Here is a 20000-nt window from a genome sequence, read left to right as displayed (position 1 = left end):
ATACTCATAAAACACAGGGTAACAATACTCATAAAACACAGGTAATAATACTCATAAAACACAGGCTAACAATACTCATAACAATACTCATAAAACACAGGTAACAATACTCATAAAACACAGGCTAACAATACTCATAAAACACAGGTAACATTACTCATAAAACACAGGCTAACAATACTCATAAAACACAGGTAACAATACTCATAAAACACAGGCTAACAATACTCGTAACAATACTCATGAAACACAGGTAACAATACTCATAAAACACAGGCTAACAATACTCATAAAACACAGGTAATAATACTCATAAAACACAGGTAACATTACTCATAAAACACAGGCTAACAATACTCATAACAATACTCATAAAACACAGGTAGCAATACTCATAAAACACAGGTAACAATACTCATAAAACACAGGGTAACAATACTCATAAAACACAGGTAATAATACTCATAAAACACAGGCTAACAATACTCATAACAATACTCATAAAACACAGGTAACAATACTCATAAAACACAGGCTAACAATACTCATAACAATACTCATAAAACACAGGTAACAATACTCATAAAACACAGGCTAACAATACTCGTAACAATACTCATGAAACACAGGTAACAAGACTCATAAAACACAGGTAACATTACTCATAAAACACAGGTAACATTACTCATAAAACGCAGGCTAACAATACTCATAAAACACAGGTAACAATACTCATAAAACACAGGCTAACAATACTCGTAACAATACTCATGAAACACAGGTAACAATACTCATAAAACACAGGCTAACAATACTCATAAAACACAGGTAATAATACTCATAAAACACAGGCTAACAATACTCGTAACAATACTCATGAAACACAGGTAACAAGACTCATAAAACACAGGTAACAATACTCATAAAACACAGGTAACAATACTCATAATTCACAGGTAACAATACTTTCACACACAGGTAACAATACTCTAATTCACAGGTAACAATACTCTAATTCACAGGTAACAATACTGTAATTCACAGGTAACAATACTCTAATTCACAGGTAACAATATTCTCACACAGGTAACAATACTCTAATTCACAGGTAACAATACTCTAATTCACAGGTAACAATACTCTCACACAGGTAACAATACTCTCACACAGGTAACAATACTGTAATTCACAGGTAACAATACTCTCACACAGGTAACAATACTGTAATTCACAGGTAACAATACTGTAATTCACAGGTAACAATACTCTAATTCACAGGTAACAATACTCTCACACAGGTAACCACACATATATAATATCTAGACCCTATTCCCTCTCTGCCAGGTCCTGGTGGCCAAGGCGCTGGGCGTCCCTGCTAACAGGGTGGTGGTCCGGGTGAAGAGAATGGGCGGCGGCTTCGGGGGGAAGGAGACCCGAACCACCGTGTTGTCCACCGTGGTTGCCGTGGCAGCAAACAAGTACGATCTTTAGTTACTTTGTGTCTTTTTGTTTAAATAAACATTCTAAGTCTGTTCTGCTTTCTCCTGTCAGGCTGAAGAGGCCTGTGAGGTGCATGCTGGACCGGGACGAGGACATGTTGGTGATGGGGGGAAGACACCCCTTCTATGGAAAATACAAGGTGAGGAGTTGCCCCCAGCTAGAGAAGTTGCCCCGAGTTAGAGAAGTTGACCCGAGCTGGAGAAGTTGCCCCCAGCTAGAGAAGTTGACCCCAGCTAGAGAACTTGTCCCCTCGCTAGATAACTTGTCCCCTTGCTAGAGAAGTTGTCCCCTCGCTAGAGAAGTTGTCCCCTCGCTAGAGAAGTTTCCCCTCGCTAGAGAAGTTGCCCCTCGCTAGAGAAGTTGTCCCCTCGCTAGAGAAGTTGCCCCGAGCTAGAGAAGTTGCCCCGAGCTAGAGAAGTTGTCCCCTCGCTAGAGAAGTTTCCCCAGCTAGAGAAGTTTCCCCTCGCTAGAGAAGTTCCCCCAGCTAGAGAAATTGTCCCCTCGCTAGAGAAGTTGTCCCCTCGCTAGAGAAGTTGCCCCAGCTAGAGAATTTGCCCCTCGCTAGAGAAGTTGTTCCCTCGCTAGAGAAGTTGCCCCTCGCTAGAGAAGTTGCCCCTCGCTAGAGAAGTTGTCCCCTCGCTAGAGAAGTTGTCCCCTCGCTAGAGAAGTTTCCCCAGCTAGAGAAGTTGTCCCCTCGCTAGAGAAGTTCCCCCAGCTAGAGAAATTGTCCCCTCGCTAGAGAAGTTGTCCCCTCGCTAGAGAAGTTGCCCCAGCTAGAGAAGTTGTCCCCTCGCTAGAGAAGTTGTCCCAGCTAGAGAAGTTGTCCCCTCGCTAGAGAAGTTGCCCCTCGCTAGAGAAGTTTCCCCTCGCTAGAGAAGTTGCCCTCGCTAGAGAAGTTGCCCCTCGCCAGAGAAGTTGTCCCCTCGCTAGAGAAGTTGCCCCTCGCCAGAGAAGTTGTCCCCTCGCTAGAGAAGTTGCCCCTCGCTAGAGAAGTTGCCCCTCGCTAGAGAAGTTGTCCCCTCGCTAGAGAAGTTGTCCCCAGCTAGAGAAGTTGTCCCCTCGCTAGAGAAGTTCCCCCAGCTAGAGAAATTGTCCCCTCGCTAGAGAAGTTGTCCCCTCGCTAGAGAAGTTGTCCCCTCGCTAGAGAAGTTGTCCCCTAGCTAGAGAAGTTTCCCAGAGATAGAGAAGTTGCCCCGAGCTAGAGAAGTTTCCCCGAGATAGAGAAGTTGCCCCGAGCTAGAGAAGTTTCCCAGAGATAGAGAAGTTGCCCCGAGCTAGAGAAGTTTCCCCGAGATAGAGAAGTTGCCCCGAGCTAGAGAAGTTTCCCCGAGCTAGAGAAGTTGCTCCAGCTTGTGAGTGCCCTACTTTGGTACCACCTTCTCCCCAGGTGGGATTCCTGGGCAGTGGCAAGGTGGTGGCTCTGGACGTGTCGTACTACAGCAACGCGGGCAACTCCATGGACCTCTCTCTGTCGGTGAGCATCGTCACGACAACAGAGCACTGCTCTCTGCCGGTGGCACGCTGACGTTCTCCCCTTTCCGCTGAAGGTCATGGAGCGCGCCCTGTTCCACATGGAGAATTCGTACAGCGTGGCCAACGTGCGCGGCCGCGGCTTCCTGTGCCGCACCAACCTGCCGTCCAACACGGCCTTCAGGGGCTTCGGAGGGCCGCAAGGCATGATGGTCGCCGAGAGCTGGATCAGCGACGTGGCTCAGAGTCTGGGCCGGCCGGCCGAGGAGGTACGGAGGAGGCGGTCCGATGTTGCACAAATTCATTCTGGCGGATCAGCTGTCCAATTAGGGACTCCGTCTTCCTGCAGGTGCGCCGGTTGAACCTGTATGTGGAGGGTGAGTCGACGCCCTACAACCAGATCCTGAATCAGATCACCCTGGACCGCTGCTGGGACGAGTGTCTGTCCCGATCTGGATACCAGCAGCGCCGAGCAGCCGTCGACCTTTACAACAGGTAAGCCGTTCACAGAGTACACACCTTTACAACAGGTAAGCCGTTCAGTGAGCTCAAGGTTTCTGAGACCTTGTAAAATACCTGAATGAATCCCTGCTGATGAACCAGGTGAACTGAACAACGTGAACTGAACAGGTGAACTGAACCCTGCTGGTTGACATGACGCCTGTGTTTGATGTTTCCTGTCAGGCAGAACCGGTGGACCAAACGGGGCCTCGCCATCGTGCCCACCAAGTTTGGCATCAGCTTCACGGCTGCGTTCCTCAACCAGGTGTGATCACCGTGCTGTGGAACGCTGAGTGAGGGTAGAACATGACATTGTTATTATGACGTTATGAATGTGCTTCAGGCTGGAGCTCTGGTTCACGTCTACACCGATGGCTCGGTTCTGTTGACCCACGGAGGGACGGAGATGGGACAAGGACTCCACACCAAGATGGTCCAGGTACCTGAACCAATCAAACCACCATGCTGGTTTTTAATATATATATATTTAATATATATTGTTACCTCTTTAATTTGGCCTTGTACCAAATTGTCGATTTATCTACCTTTTCAAGTGAATTAAGTACAAATGACTCCACCTAGTGGCCATTAAAGAAGCTGCAGCTTGAGACACTTCAACGTGGGCTTTAACAGCTGTGGTGGCTGCTGATTGGCTGCCAGCTGATTGGCTGGCCCAATCATCTACAATCATATTTTATTGTAAGGAAGTTTGAAATAAACACTTGTCTGTTTTTGTTTGTTTCACTTGTATCAGCACTGAAAAGCAAAGGGCCCAATATGAAACCTTGGGGGACTCCGGTCTTGTCCTAACACAACTGTGCTTGTGGTTCCAGGTTGCCAGCAGGGTTCTGGGTATTCCCTGTTCCAAGATCCACATCTCAGAGACCAGCACCAACACGGTCCCCAACACCAGCCCCACCGCCGCCTCCGCCTCCTCGGACCTCAACGGGGCTGCTGTGCAGAACGCCTGTGAGATCCTTGTGAAGCGCCTCGAGCCCTACAAGATCAAGGATCCCAAAGGATCATGGGAAGACTGGGTGAGCGGGAGTGTTGAGGATATTCTGTTTGTCTTTATTATAGTGAATCTGGATTAAGTTGTTTCTCTGGTCCAGGTGAGAGCAGCGTATTTTGACCGGGTCAACCTCAGTGCCAACGGCTTCTACAAGTAAGTCTCCACTTCAGTAGATCTGTTGATCAATCAAATCCAAGATGGAGTTTCACTGTTTCTGGTTTCTGATCAGGACTCCAGATCTCGGTTACGACTTTGAGTCAAACTCGGGCCGAGTGTTCAACTACTTCACCTCTGGAGTGGCTTGTTCAGAGGTGGAGGTCGACTGTCTGACCGGATCCCACAAGGTGTGACGCACACAACACAAAGTCGAGAATTAAATGTTCTGTTTGAGACTGTCGGATCTAAATGGATAACGGTGTCCCACAAGGGTCAATTTCAGGCTCCTCTCTTAACTGTTTTACTTTATGCTGACAATCCCATCTTGTATGTAACAAGCTCAGTGCCTTTCAACAAGATACATGTTTATTACAAGTGTTTATAACATGTGTATAGTACATGTGTATCGTACATGCGTTTATTACTTGTGTTTATTACATGTGTTGGTTACATGTGTTATTACATGTGTTGGTTACATGTGTTATTACATGTGTTTATTACATGTGTTATTACATGTGTTATTACATGTGTTGGTTACATGTGTTATTACATGTGTTGGTTACATGTGTTGGTTACATGTGTTTTTACATGTGTTTATTACATGTGTTATTACATGTGTTGATTACATGTGTTATTACATGTGTTTATGACATGTGTTATTACATGTGTTGGTTACATGTGTTATTACATGTGTTGGTTACATATGTTATTACATATGTTTATTACATATGCGTTGTAGAACCTGAGTAGCACCATCGTGATGGACGTCGGTCACAGCCTCAACCCGGCTATTGACATTGGCCAGGTGAGTGAATGAGTCATTACCATAATCCACTGTGAGCTCTCATGTAGCGCCCCCTTGAGCTCAGAGGTCCTCTGTGTCTCCTCAGGTCGAAGGGGCGTTCATGCAGGGTCTGGGACTCTTCACCATGGAGGAGCTTTGTTATTCACCCCAGGGTGTCCTCCTCACTCGGGGTCCTGGTTCTTATAAGATCCCGGCTTTTGGCGACATCCCCACCCAGCTCACCGTCTCGCTGCTCCGGGATGCACCGAACGACAAGGCCATCTACGCCTCCAAGGTCACGCCTCCAGAACCACCTAGAACTAACGGAACCGCTGAAGACCACCTGTCTGAACACATGTGTTTCTCTGCAGGCCGTCGGTGAGCCTCCTCTCTTTCTTGCCTCGGCCAACTTCTACGCCATCAAAGACGCCGTCGCCGCTGCCCGGTGGGAGTCGGGCGTCAGCGGCCCGTTTAGGCTGGACAGCCCCGCCTCCTGCGAGAGGATCCGCACCGCTTGCAGCGACAGGTTCACCAAACTGGTAGGAACGATTTTATTGTTCAGAGGCATGACTCGGTCGTTCCGGGTGTTGCATTCTGGGAAAAACAGGTCTTTTTGGACAATTTCATTAGACAATTCTTTATATATTTTTCCCCCCAATTTTCTTTCCACAGATTTAAATGTCTTTAAATACACATGATCAAGCACCTGACATATTGTATAGAATTATCAATGGAGGCAGAAGATCTTTCAGAAAAGTTGAGTTTAAATAGCTTGTATAATGATTATCATTTATATTGTTAATTGGTGTGTTTATGAACAGGCAGTAGCACGGTCACCCTGCTAACTGGACCTTGCGCATGTTCAAAATAAAAACATGAATATATGAACCTGTGTATTATTCGAATAGCTTGGTATTGAATGCACAATAAAACGGTATGTTTATACATGTTACTGGGACAATTTAATATAAAAGGCCATGTTCTACTTTAATATACTGGAACCAGTAACTCCAGTTAACATACCAGTGTCTTCCAGTGTCCTCCTGCAGAACCTGGTACCTTCACCCCCTGGTCTGTCCAGGTCTAGGACCAGAGGAAACCCCCCCTGATGCTCTCTCAGACCACGGATCCACATCTCACCAGCTGATCAGGACTTCAGTAACAGTTCATGATGTTGATGTTTATTAAAGGCAGCATACTACAAGTACTATACTGTTACTACAAGTACTGTTACTACAAGTACTATACTGTTACAAGTACTATACTGTTACTACAAGTACTGTTACTACAAATACTGTTACTACTAGTACTGTTACTACAAGTAGGCAGCATATTATCTTCCATAACGGACTCAGTCAATAAAACATGATTTCTTTACAATATTTCACTGTGAAACATTTGACTGGAACAGTTGATTGAGCTAATAGTAATCATCAGATATTACATTACATTACATTTCATGTCATTTAGCTGATGCTTTTATCCAAAGTGACTTATAATAAGTGCATTAAACCATGATTACAAACTCAGATATATAGATAATAGTTACATTGATTGGTGCGTTGCATGTTTATCTGGATTAATGATCGCTGGTATGTTCTGTAGAATGTATGGATGAACTAAATAAAGTACATTTTGCTGGATGTTTAGTCACATGACAGTTATTTAAGCTAATTATGGTTGAATTTAAACTCTCCTCCATACAACACAGGGTGAAAACCAAGCATCTAATGGGATGTAATCAGACACACACACACAATGTCAGCATTGTAGGATTTGGACACACTTTATTTGCGTTGTCTCAGAGAACAGGACATGCTTCTAGTTGTCGTCTTTCCCCGTCTTGTCGATCATCTTCTTCATCCAGCGGTTCATCCTGAACAGGTGGGTGTAGAAGCCGTACTTTCCGTCTCGGTTGCAGCCTTCACCCCACGACACGATGCCCATCTGGTACCAGCGGTCCTCAGCCGGGTACTGCACACAAAGCACACACAGATCCCTGTACCACTGGCGTCCGCGTGGTATAGAAGCAGTGCCCTAAAGGTGAAGCGCTCACCTTCATCACAAACGGTCCACCGCTGTCTCCCTCACAGGCGTCTCCACTTTTGGCATCCTCTGGTTTATAACCTGCAACGCAAACGGTCGTGAGCTAATGCTAACGCTGAACATGCTCACCATCCATCCCATAGCCGTGGCGTTAGTCCAGTTCGAAGCAACCCCTTGGACCGCAGACGGAGTCACGCTGTCATGGAATAAACCTACAAGTAGAAACTCACCAGCACAGAACATGTTGTTGGTGACCTTGACCGATGTGGAGATGCGGCAGGTGTCCTGGTCTACGATCGGTAGGTGGACTTGCTGGAGCACTTTGGGTAGGTTTCTTGCTGAGGGGTTCCAGGTTTCCTTCAGGTTCCCCCAACCGGTCACTCGACCTTTATAGCCTTCGGTCATCAGACTGTTGGAGAAATGTGAGAAGATTCAGGAAGTCGGACATGCATGAAGGTTCGATGGGGAGCCTGTTGTGTGTTCGTCTTACGTCAAGGCCACCTTCTTGGTGGGGAGGCAGATCGGGTGGATCTCATCGCTGAACACCACCGGCCGTCTCAGGTGCAGGAGCGCGATGTCCCGGTTCAGGTTTTCCTTCCAGTTGTACTTCGGGTGGACGATGATTTCGCTGATGGCCACGATCTTCTCGGTGCCACGCTCGAACCTGGAAAAGTCGTCATAAATATCCTCTTGTTCTGCTCGCAGTCATCCACACATGCAGACAGGAGGTCTTACTTGGCCCTGTCGTGCTTCCCCAGGCGGACCAGGATATCGTCGGCGGTGAAGTTCTTGTTCCAGGGTGGGTAGAGGATGCAGTGAGCGGCGGTCAGGATCCACTGGTCGCTGATCAGACTGGCTCCACACAGCAGCTCCTGGGGGCTTCTCTTGTACAGCATCACCTGCCTGCACACAGCAATCACCAGGTGTGTCATGTGATCATGTGGTGTGTCACGTGATCATGTGTTTGGACGGTTCGGTTACCACGGTGCTGAGGCCACTTCAGCGTCTTTTCCCCCAACGATGCGACTTTCTCTGTACGACTCCAACAGCTCGTCTTCATTCGCGTCCTTTTTGTTCTGCTTTTCAAACAAGGGCCGTTCTCCACACACTGTGACACAAGCAACAAGTCAACTAACCAGTCAACTAACCAGTCAACTAACCAGTCAACTAACCAGTTAACTAACCAGTTAACTAACTTCTCAACCAGGCAGTAGACCAATTATCCAACTAACCTGGAAACAGTCAATATGCTACTAAACCATTCAATCGACTAGACGGCAAGTTGACTAACCAGTCAACTAGACAATAATCCACTTAACCAGTTAACTAATGAATAACTAATTCAGTCCTTTGACAGAGCCTATTTAACAGTCAGTGAATCTCCACATCTTCAGTTATCTAGGCCGTCAATAAGTCATCAACCAGGCTGAACACCAGTTAACCAGTCAGTCATTACGGCCGTTAACTGGTTAGCTAAAGAGTCAGCAAGTTACTGAGTTAGTTCACTCGTCATTAACCAGTTATTTATCAGGCCTCACCAATCTCTCCTTGTCCGAAGGTTCGAGGACTGAAGAATGTTCTCCTGGCAGGTTTGAGGACGGAGCGTCCTTCTGTCCCCGTCGTCAGAAACTCCTGAACCAACGAGTCCTCTGGGACACAGACAGGTGAGGGGTAGGTACACAGGTCACTAGTCTCTGCAGTAGTACTGGTACTTGTTAATAGTATTTACCACACAGCTCCAGGTCGCAGTAGTCAAGGGTCACGTTTCCAGCAACCTCCACGTAGCACCAGGGGCCCTCCGGGTCGTTGTCGGGGTTGCGGCACTTGTTTCCCGGCAGACTGACCTCAGGGATGAAGTCCTTGTCCACGCTGAGGGACATGGCCTCTGGCGAGGACCACTGTATACAGGTGTGTCCTCCCAGAGTGACGTCCAGGTCGCCCACATAGTCCAGGCCGTAATTGGGTAAACACTCGCCAGATTGTATTTGTTCCGGTGCCACGGTGGAAGGGACAAAGTCCTGACCTTCAAGGAAAAGTCAGGGTTCAGTAATCTAGTGCCTGGAGGAGTTGGACGGACTGGATTGGACCCGATTGTGCTGCTAGTTGTGTCAGACAGACTAATATTTGGTACAAAGTACGAGCATGTACTTGCCACATGTGGGCACTTTGCAGTTCTCTTTCTGGACTGTCGGATCTTTGGTGAAACACCAGGGTCCCTCTGGACGTTTGTCCGGGTTCCGACAGAAGTTCTCCTGCAGGACGCTGTTTGGTTTTGAAGCATTGAACTCCCTGAAGACCGGCAGACAGACGGAGATCACTAATACTGAATCAATAGGCTAGTTTATTCATGGGTTAGTTCATTAGTTTACTTCTAGTTATGTTTATTAGTTATGTGTTCATTGGTTAGTTGATTGTTAGTAATGTGATTAGTGTGTTGGTTGATTACCTGATTATGGGATGTGGGTAGCTGCTACTCCAGGCTTGACATTGTCTTCCTGATTGTGTGATGTTGATGTTTCCTTCATAGTTCACTCCTGAACCAGAGATACACTGACCTACACACACACACACATACATACATACATACATACATACATACACACACACACACACACACACACACACACACACACACACACACACACACACACACACACACAGGTTGTCAGCGTAAACGTATATTATTTTACATAAACCTTTTAACATTAAAAGTTGATTTCTTACCTTCTAAACATTGTCTCACAATGTTGATGTTCTCTCCTGTTCTTGTCATCTGAATTCCTTTACAGTCTGAGAGACAGACAGGCAGAGAGACAGACAGGCAGAGAGACAGACATATTTGTGTACCCTGGTTGTGTACTTGTGATCTGTTATGGACTTTGTTCTGGACTTTGTTTGCAGAGCTGGATGTCTGATTAAACTTCAGATTTGAAGTAAAAGTATACAACTGTTGTTAATGTACAAATACATTCTACATACAAAGTAAAAAGGTGTACTATAGTTATTTGTATATTCTGTGTTTATGTCTGTGAGGTGAAGCTGATCACTCACCTTGATACTTCGTCCAGAAGGTCTCCTGAAGAGGAGAGAGTTCCTGGTTAGACTGAGTACTGTTACTACAAGTACTGTTACTACAAGTACTATACTGTTACTACAAGTACTGTTACTACAAGTACTGTTACTACTAGTACTGTTACTACAAGTACTATACTGTTACTACAAGTACTGTTACTACAAGTACTGTTACTACTAGTACTGTTACTACTAGTACTGTTACTACAAGTACTGTTACTACAAGTACTATACTGTTACTACAAGTACTGTTACTACAAGTACTATACTGTTACTACAAGTACTATACTGTTACTACAAGTACTGTTACTACTAGTACTGTTACTACAAGTACTGTTACTACAAGGACTATACTGTTACTACAAGTACTGTTACTACAAATACTGTTACTACTAGTACTGTTACTACAAGTGCTATACTGTTATTACAAGTAATGTTACTACGAGCACTGTTACTACAAGCACTATACTGTTACTACTAGTACTGTTACTGCTAGTACTGTTACAACAAGTACTATACTGTTACTACAAGTACTGTTAATACTAGTACTGTTACTACTCGTACTATACTGTTACTACAAGTACTGTTACTACTATTACTATTTTAAGTGTTGTTACTACAAGTACTGTTACTACTAGTACTGTCACTACGAGTACTGTTACTACAAGCACTGTTGCTAATAGTACTGTTACTACAAACACTGTTGCTAATAGTAATGTTACTACTAGTGCTGTTACTACTAGTACTATTGCTAATAGTACAGTTCCTACAAGTAATGTTCCTACAAGTACTCTTACTACAAGTGTTTTTACTACAAGTACTGTTACTACAAGTACTGTTACTACAAGTGCTGTCACTACTAGTACTGTTACTACAAGTGCTGTTATAACAAGTAGTGTCACTAGTAGTACTGTTACTACAAGTACTATACTGTTACTACAAGTACTGTTACTACAAGTACTATACTGTTACTACAAGTAATGTTACTACTAGTACTGTTTTACTAGTACTGTTACTACTAGTACTGTTATTACAAGTGTTGTTACTACAAGTACTGTTACTACTAGAAATGTTACTACAAGTACTATACTGTTACTGCTAGTACTGTTACTGCTAGTACTGTTACCACAAGCACTATACTGTTACTACAAGTACTGTTACTACTAGCACTGTTACTACAAGTACTGTTACTACTAGTACTGTTACTACTAGTACTATACTGTTACTACCTACAAGTACTGTTACTGCTAGTACTGTTACTGCTAGTACTGTTACTACAAGTACTGTTACTACTAGTACTGTTACTACTAGTACTATACTGTTACTACCTACAAGTACTGTTACTGCTAGTACTGTTACTGCTAGTACTGTTACTACAAGTACTGTTACTAGCACTGCTACTACAAGTACTACACTGTTACTACAAGTACTGTTACTATGAGTACTGTTACTACAAGTACTGTTACTACTAGTACTGTTTTTACTAGTACTGTTACTACTAGTACTGTTACTACAAGTGTTGTTACTACAAGTACTGTTACTACTAGTACTGTTACTACTAGTACTGTCACTAATATTACTGTTACTACTCATACTGTTACTACAGGTACTGTTACTACCTGTACTATTACTACAAGTACTGTTGCTACTAGTACTGTTACTACAAGTACTGTTACAAGTAATGTCACTACTAGTACTGTTACTACTAGTACTGTTACTAGTAGTAATGTCACTACTAGTACTGTTACTACAAGTACTGTTACTACAAGTACTTTTGCTAATAGTGCTGTACCTACAAGTAATGTTCCTACAAGTACTGTTACTACAAGTGTTTTACTACAAGTACTGTTACTACAAGTACTGTTACCACAAGTGCTGTCACTACAAGTGCAATTATTACAAGTGCTGTTTCAACAAGTACTGTCACTAGTAGTACTGTTACTACAAGTACTATACTATTACTACAAGTACTTTACTGTTACTACAAGTACTGTTACTACTAGTACTGTTTTTACTCGTACTGTTACTACAAGTACTGTTTCTACTATTACTGTCACTACTTGTACTGTTACTACTAGTACTGTTACTACAAGTACTGTTACTACTAGTACTGTTTTTACTAGTACTGTTACTACTAGTAATGTTACTACAAGTGTTGTTACTACAAGTATTGTTATTACTAGTACTGGCACTACTAGTACTGTTACTACTAGTACTGTCACTAATAGTACTGTTACTACTCATATTGTTACTACAAGTACTGTTCCTACCTGTACTATTACTACAAGTACCATTGCTACTAGTACTGTTACTACATGTACTGTCACTACTAGTAGTGTTGCTACTAGTACTATTAGTACTAGTACTGTTACTACAACTGCTATTACTACAAGTACTATTGCTACTAGTACTGTTACTACAAGTACTATTACTACAAGTACTGTTACTACAAGTAATGTTACTACTAGTACTGTTACTACAAGTACTGTACTGTAACTACAAGTACTGTTACTACAAATACTGTTACTACAATAACTGTCACTACTAGTACTGTTACTACAAGTGATGTTACTACAAGTACTATTGCTAATAGTACTGTTACTACAAGTAATGTTACTACTAGTACTGCCATTACTAGTACTGTTACTACTAGTACTGTTATTACTGAGTACTGTTACTACCGAGTACTGTCACTACCGAGTACTGTCACTACTAGTACTATTACTATCGAGTACTGTTACTACTGAGTACTATTACCACTAAGTACTTTTACTACTGAATACTATTACTATCGAGTACTGTTACTACTGAGTACTGTTACTACTGAGTACTATTACTATTGAATACTATTACTACTGAGTACTATTACCACTAAGTACTGTTACTACTGAATACTATTACTATCGAGTACTGTTACTACTGAGTACTGTTACTACTGAATACTATTACTATCGAGTACTGTTACTCCCGAGTACTGTCACTACTAAGTACTGTTACTATTGAATACTATTACTATCGAGTACTGTTACTACTGAGTACTGTTACTACTGAGTACTGTTACTACTGAATACTATTACTACTGAGTACTATTACCACTAAGTACTGTTACTACTGAATACTATTACTATCGAGTACTGTTACTACTGAGTACTGTTACTACTGAATACTATTACTATCGAGTACTGTTACTACCGAGTACTGTCACTACTAAGTACTGTTACTACTGAATACTATTACTATCGAGTACTGTTACTACCGAGTACTGTCACTACTAAGTACTGTTACTACTGAATACTATTACTATCGAGTACTGTTACTACTAAGTACTATTTCTACTGAGTATTGTTAATACTACCGTCTTGTCCGGCTGCTCGAACACCTCTCGGACTTCTTCATGGTCACAGATTTCTTCAATACATTCTCTCTCCAGGTTTCCTGATATGAAACAATACTCATTTATAATACTAGTAGGAACAACAATAGTAATACTAATAGTACAACTCCCATAGTAACCCTGAAGTACTGCTCATAAAGGAGACTCACCTGGTTTTAGCTCTTCAAAGATCTGATTGGCTCGAGGGTTCCTGACCAGCAGCTGATTGGCCAGCTGGCTGTGGAGGAAAACTACACACGCTAACAAAAGTTAAAAAGTACTCTTACAACGTAAATACTCAGTGTACTGTTTGTAGCGTAGTGCAGTAAGTCGGTTTGTTCTCTCCTGCAGTAACAGTACGAGACATTCAGATACAGATACTTGTGTATTTAGACGTCCAAGTAAGGAAGTACAATTTATACTTCGAGTATTATGAGTATTTATACTTCCGGTACCTTAAGTACACCTTGAATATCTAGTATTGTAGTAGTATTCTTTGTTGTATTTTAGTAGTAGTCTCACTAGTATTTTAGTAGTATTCGTAGTATTGGTAATAGTAGTCGTAGTACTATTTTAGTTATATTTTCAATAGTATTTTTATTAGTATTATTAGTATTCTTTGTAGTATTTTAACAGGATTTTAGTAGGATTTTAGAAGTATTCGTAATAATATTCGAGTAGTATTCGAGTAGTATTATTATTATTTTCGTAGTATTGTTAGTATTTTTGTTGTATTCTTAGTAGTACTTGTACCTTCCTCTGCCAGGCCGCTGTGCAGCAGAAACAGCAGGAGTACAGCAGCTGGTTTCAGTCTTATCATCTCCATGATCTCGATCCCCAACAGGAAGAACCTCAGGACCTCAGAACCAGAACCTCAGGACCAGAACCCAATCCAGCAGAGTCTGTCTTCAGTGTGTCTCTCTGTCCCTGTCGGTGTCTCCCTCTGTGAGGTTGTTGACCAAAGGGTCAAAGTGTGAAGTGTCCAGTGTTTACTATGACTCAACTGACAAAGTACAAGTACACAACGTGCAGTAGCATATAGTGGGAACACTCATAATAATCTAGAATTGAGTAAAACGTACAGTAAATGAAAATGACTAACAAAAAGAAGTTTGGGAAGTTATACAATTATTATTATTAATATTACAATTAGCCTTAGTACTGCATTCATCTCATTGTTGGACTCGATTGGCTTCTGTCAGAGAGTACAGAAACCCACTCACTGCTTTGGCCACACCCTCCACCTTGTTCTTACATGTGGCATTGACATTGAGCATTTGGAGGTCTTCCCACAGAACCCTCTTCTGTCAGACCATTACCTCATAACTTTTGAGTTCATACTCCCAGAGTGTACACCGTTAGTCAAAAGTTTCTACACCAGAAAAGGTCACCTCATTTAAGAATAGACTTAAGACTTTCCTCTTTAATAGTGCTTATAGTTAGGGCTGAATCAGGTTTGCCCTGGTCCAGCCCCTTGATATGCTGCTATAGGCTTATAGGCTGCTGGGGGATGTTTTAGGATACACTGAGCACCTCTCTCCTCTTCTCTCTCTCCTTATGGATGAATTTACATCTCTCCATTGCACCTTATTAACTCTGCTTCCTCCCCGGAGTCGTTGTGACTTCACGTCTCAGAGGGTCCATTGGACCTGGAGGTGTCTGATGCTGGTGAGCCGGCCTCCCATTGGCCCTGCTGATGCCCCGCCCCCCCTCCTCTCTACCTCCTTCTGTTTCATGGATTGGAGTTCCATTCATACATTGTCATATTCATGTAATGTGTTTATGTAACTCTGTAACTGTTCATCTGGTCACATGACATCTATTCTTCTGTCCATCCGGGGAGAGGGATCCTCCTCTGTTGCTCTCCTGAAGGTTTCTTCACTTTTTTCCCTGTCAAAGGTTATTTTTGGGGAGTTTTTCCTGATCCGATGTGAGGTCAAAGGTCAGGGATGTCGTATGTGTACAGATTGTAAAGCCCTCTGAGGATAATTTGTAATTTGTGATTCTAGGCCCTACAAAATAAACTAAATTGAACAATTACTATTATTATTACTATTATTTGTAATACTATTATGATAATTGTCATTCTAACTGTTATTCATATTTGTTCTACAAGTATCCTTCTTGTTAGTGTAATGGGGCGGTGTTACAGTAACAGTGGTCCCCTGACTGCGCTGACCGGGTGAACTTTAGTTCCTCAGCTGAGTAAATGAACAGGAGCTGATCTCAGGTCAGAGTTTAAAAGTACAAACAACATGCCAGTGAAGGTAAACACAGCAAACACTGACGAGATGAAAGTGTAGTCGTAATACCACTGTGGAAATACTCTGTCCTGCAGAGTTAGCACCAAATCACACACAATACAGTAATGTAATTTGTATTTTTCATATAAATATGAATAATCCAGAAACGAACAATGTATAAATAATGGTTAAAAGAATTTAAAGAATTTGTTTTTAAAAGATGAATATTCAAACTTATCCGTTTTATTGTTGACTATTTTAGATAAAGACAAAAAAAAAAAAAACAGTCATAAGATTAAACGTATTTTCGCTGTAGTTCCCCTTCCGGTCCAGCAGGTGGCAGTGACGCGCCTGAACGCTAACGCGCCTCTGCGCCGCCGCTAAAAGGAGGCACGAAGAAGAAGCCTGTGTTGCTAACGATGGCGGCTAACCCGGAGCTCCGGATGGACCAGCTCCCCTCAGACCCGCTGCTCCACGTCCTGTCCTTCCTGAGCTTCAGAGACCTGATCCAGTATGTACCGGACCCGGGTCCCTCCACGACCGTCAGAACCGGATCAGTAACCAGGAAGCCGCAGTGGCTCGTTAGCTTAGCATCGGAACTAACCGTCATTCTGTATTAATTGGTGATAAAGAGCGAAACAATGTTCTGCTGATCGAGAAATACACACATTGTTGATTAGAAGATGACGTCACCAGCAGCTGTCACTCAACATAAACGCGAACCAAAGCTTCATGTTTCAGATAACAAGCTAGCCGCTAAGCTAACAGCTGCTCGCTGTTTGTTTACGTTTGTTCCAAGTGACGGACAGGTTACCACGAATATTGTTAAAGTACTACTAAAGTACTACTGTTCCAGGTGTTAAAGTACTACTAAGAATACTGCTAGGAATACTACTCAGAATACTGTTACACTACTACAAAAGTACTACTAAAGTACTACTGTTCCAGGTGTTAAAGTACTGCTAGGAATACTGCTAAAATACTAATAGAATACTATTAAGAATACTACTATTACACAGGAAGTATGTATGTGTATGTATGTATGTATGTATGTATGTATATATATATGTGTATATATATATATATATATATATGTGTGTATATGTGTATATATATGTGTGTGTGTATACACATATATATATATATATATATATATGTGTATATATATACATATACATACATACATACATACATACATACACACACACACATATATATATATACACACACACACACACACACACACATATATATATATATATATATATATATATATATATATATATATATATATATGTGTATATACACATATATATATAATTATTATTTATGTTTCAAATATGACGACAATAACTGTGTGTGTGTGTGTGTGTCTCTGTAGTTGTACTTATGTCAGCAGGAGGCTGAATGATCTGTCTAAACACAACCCACTGTGGAGGTCTCTCTGCTCCAAACACTGGCTGCTGACGGAGTGAGTACTGTCCTGGTCTCTGTCCTGGTCTCTGTCCTGGTCTCTGTCCTGGTCTCTGTCCTGGTCTCTGTCCTGGTCTCTGTCCTGGTCTCTGTCTTGGTCTCTGTCCTGGTCTCTGTCCTGGTCTCTGTCTTGGTCTCTGTCCTGGTCTCTGTCTTGGTCTCTGTCCTGGTCTCTGTCCTGGTCTCTGTCTTGGTCTCTGTCCTGGTCTCTGTCCTGGTCTCTGTCTTGGTCTCTGTCCTGGTCTCTGTCCTGGTCTCTGTCCTGGTCTCTGTCCTGGTCTCTGTCTTGGTCTCTGTCCTGGTCTCTGTCTTGGTCTCTGTCCTGGTCTCTGTCCTGGTCTCTCTCCTGGTCTCTGTCTTGGTCTCTCTCCTGGTTTCTCTCTTAGTCTGTGTCTTGGTCTCTGTCCTGTTCTCTGTTCTCTGTCCTGTTCCCTGGTCTCTGTCCTGTTCTCTGTCTTTGTCTCTGTCCTGGTCTCTGTCTCTGTTCTCTGTCCTGTTCTCTGTTCTCTGTCTTTGTCTCTGTCCTGGTCTCTGTTCTCTGTCCTGTTCTCTGTCTTTGTCTCTGTCCTGGTCTCTGTTCTCTGTCTTTGTCTCTGTCCTGTTCTCTGTTCTCTGTCTTTGTCTCTGTCCTGGTCTCTGTTCTCTGTCCTGGTCTCTGTAAAGGTCTTGTGTCTCCTCAGTGCCGACCGGCTGCAGAGCGGTGTGTCCTGGTTCGGTCTGTTCAAGCGGTACTACACAGACCTGGGCCGCTACATGCAGTACTACCCAGTCCTGAAGAGGGCCTGGGACCAGCTGAAGGTCTTCCTGCAGCAGAGGTGTCCCCGCATGATTGCGTCGCTCAAAGGTCTCGTTTCTAAACATCTAACGGTGGAAGACGGGACGGTTTCTTCATTCCTGGTGACGTTAAAGATCACGTGTCCTGTGGTGCGTTTGTTTTCCCTGTCAGAGGGTGCCACAGAGGTGGAGCTTAACGACATCGAGGCCCAGATCGGCTGCAGGCTTCCAGACGACTACCGCTGCTCGTACCGTATCCACAACGGACAGAAGCTGGTGATCCCGGGGTCGGTACCGGTTCGATGGAGTCGCCTTCTCCTGCTGGTCTGCCTGTCTGTCTGAGTACCACCCATCTGTCTGCCTGTCTGTGTGTCCCCAGGCTGATGGGCAGCATGTCCCTGTCCAACCACTACCGGTCGGAGGTCCTGCTGGACGTGGAGACGGCGGCCGGAGGGTTCCAGCAGAGGAACGGCATGCGGCGCTGCCTGCCGCTCACGTTCTGCTTCCACACCGGACTCAGCCAGTACATGGCTCTGCAGCCCGCCGAGGGGCGCCGGATGTACGAGAGCTTCTACCCCTGCCCCGTACGTCACCCTTCCTGCCCCACCTTTCAAAATAAAAGAAAAGAAAGAGTTTTATAGAGAGGAACACATTGAGATATTTTATGTGGGTTAGGTGTATTGTCAGTTATGAACTATAATTAAACAGGAGCCTCACCCAGAGATACGACGGGCCTGGACCCTCTTCGTAAAATAGTCTCCTCCCACAACCGCCCAGCGGCACGGAAATCAGTCACTATAGCTGCAGTTCTTTTACTGTAAAGCAGCTGCAGTTCTCTAACTGTGAAGCAGCTGCAGTTCTTTAACAGTGAAGCAGCTGCAGTTCTTTAACTGTGAAGTAGCTGCAGTTCTTTAACAGTGAAGCAGCTGCAGTTCTTTAACTGTGAAGCAGCTGTAGTTCTTTAACAGTGAAGCAGCTGCAGTTCTTTAACAGTGAAGCAGCTGCAGTTCTTTAACTGTAAAGCAGCTGCAGTTCTTTAACTGTGGAGCAGCTGCAGTTCTTTAACTGTGAATAAGCTGCAGTTCTCTTACTGTAAAGCAGCTGTAGTTATTTTACTGTGAAGCAGCTGTAGTTATTTTACTGTGAAGAAGCTGCAGTTCTTTAACAGTGAAGCAGCTGTAGTTCTTTAACAGTGAAGCAGCTGCAGTTCTTTAACAGTGAAGCAGCTGCAGTTCTTTAACAGTGAAGCAGCTGTAGTTCTTTAACAGTGAAGCAGCTGCAGTTCTTTAACTGTGAAGAAGCTGCAGTTCTTTAACAGTGAAGCAGCTGTAGTTCTTTAACAGTGAAGCAGCTGCAGTTCTTTAACAGTGAAGCAGCTGCAGTTCTTTAACTGTGAAGAAGCTGCAGTTCTTTAACAGTGAAGCAGCTGTAGTTCTTTAACAGTGAAGCAGCTGCAGTTCTTTAACTGTGGAGCAGCTGTAGTTATTTTACTGTGAATAAGCTGCAGTTCTTTAACAGTGAAGCAGCTGCAGTTATTTTACTGTAAAGCAGCTGTAGTTATTTTACTGTGAAGCAGCTGTAGTTATTTTACTGTGA

At 43.3% G+C, this 20000-nt stretch overlaps 3 protein-coding genes across 10 annotated transcripts in view; 2 read left to right on the top strand and 1 right to left on the bottom strand.

The window, feature by feature from the left end:
- The window catches only part of xdh (xanthine dehydrogenase), a 17671-nt gene extending 10669 nt beyond the window's left edge, over nt 1–7002 (top strand). For all 5 annotated transcript variants that reach the window (XM_034553390.1, XM_034553380.1, XM_034553400.1 and 2 more), the window contains 14 exons: nt 1345–1478; nt 1552–1639; nt 2888–2974; nt 3048–3239; nt 3320–3465; nt 3655–3736; nt 3815–3910; nt 4305–4508; nt 4584–4636; nt 4713–4827; nt 5379–5444; nt 5530–5718; nt 5795–5962; nt 6460–7002. In XM_034553390.1, coding sequence (XP_034409281.1) covers nt 1345–1478; nt 1552–1639; nt 2888–2974; nt 3048–3239; nt 3320–3465; nt 3655–3736; nt 3815–3910; nt 4305–4508; nt 4584–4636; nt 4713–4827; nt 5379–5444; nt 5530–5718; nt 5795–5962; nt 6460–6510 — 1671 coding nt within the window. In that variant the 3' untranslated portion in view covers nt 6511–7002. The remainder of the gene's footprint in view (nt 1–1344; nt 1479–1551; nt 1640–2887; nt 2975–3047; nt 3240–3319; nt 3466–3654; nt 3737–3814; nt 3911–4304; nt 4509–4583; nt 4637–4712; nt 4828–5378; nt 5445–5529; nt 5719–5794; nt 5963–6459) is intronic.
- Nucleotides 7003–7244: 242 nt separating this feature from the next.
- f2 (coagulation factor II (thrombin)) lies at nt 7245–14740 on the bottom strand. Its single transcript, XM_034555693.1, has 15 exons — nt 14668–14740; nt 14085–14165; nt 13897–13976; nt 10521–10545; nt 10194–10259; nt 9916–10024; nt 9622–9758; nt 9199–9492; nt 9008–9118; nt 8451–8577; nt 8205–8372; nt 7960–8133; nt 7700–7878; nt 7480–7550; nt 7245–7397 (listed from the first exon to the last, which is right to left on the bottom strand). The coding sequence occupies exons 1-15, from the start codon at nt 14738–14740 to the stop codon at nt 7245–7247; spliced, it is 1848 nt and encodes a 615-aa protein (XP_034411584.1).
- A 1765-nt stretch (nt 14741–16505) lies between these two features.
- The window catches only part of fbxo3 (F-box protein 3), a 9543-nt gene continuing 6048 nt past the window's right edge, over nt 16506–20000 (top strand). For 2 of the 4 annotated variants that reach the window (XR_004611075.1, XM_034550855.1), the window contains exons 1-5: nt 16506–16668; nt 17539–17628; nt 18311–18474; nt 18577–18691; nt 18784–18988. Coding sequence is in view for 3 of the 4 variants with exons in the window: in XM_034550855.1 (XP_034406746.1) it covers nt 16577–16668; nt 17539–17628; nt 18311–18474; nt 18577–18691; nt 18784–18988 (666 nt within the window). In the remaining variant the exon portion in view is untranslated. The remainder of the gene's footprint in view (nt 16669–17538; nt 17629–18310; nt 18475–18576; nt 18692–18783; nt 18989–20000) is intronic. The other 2 variants (XM_034550848.1, XM_034550839.1) reach the window with 1 other exon arrangement.

Source organism: Cyclopterus lumpus, chromosome 2, assembly GCF_009769545.1.
Source record: "Cyclopterus lumpus isolate fCycLum1 chromosome 2, fCycLum1.pri, whole genome shotgun sequence".
Taxonomy (NCBI): domain Eukaryota; kingdom Metazoa; phylum Chordata; class Actinopteri; order Perciformes; family Cyclopteridae; genus Cyclopterus; species Cyclopterus lumpus.
Note: the sequence above shows the minus strand (reverse complement) of the source record. Positions and strands in the feature narration are given on the sequence as shown.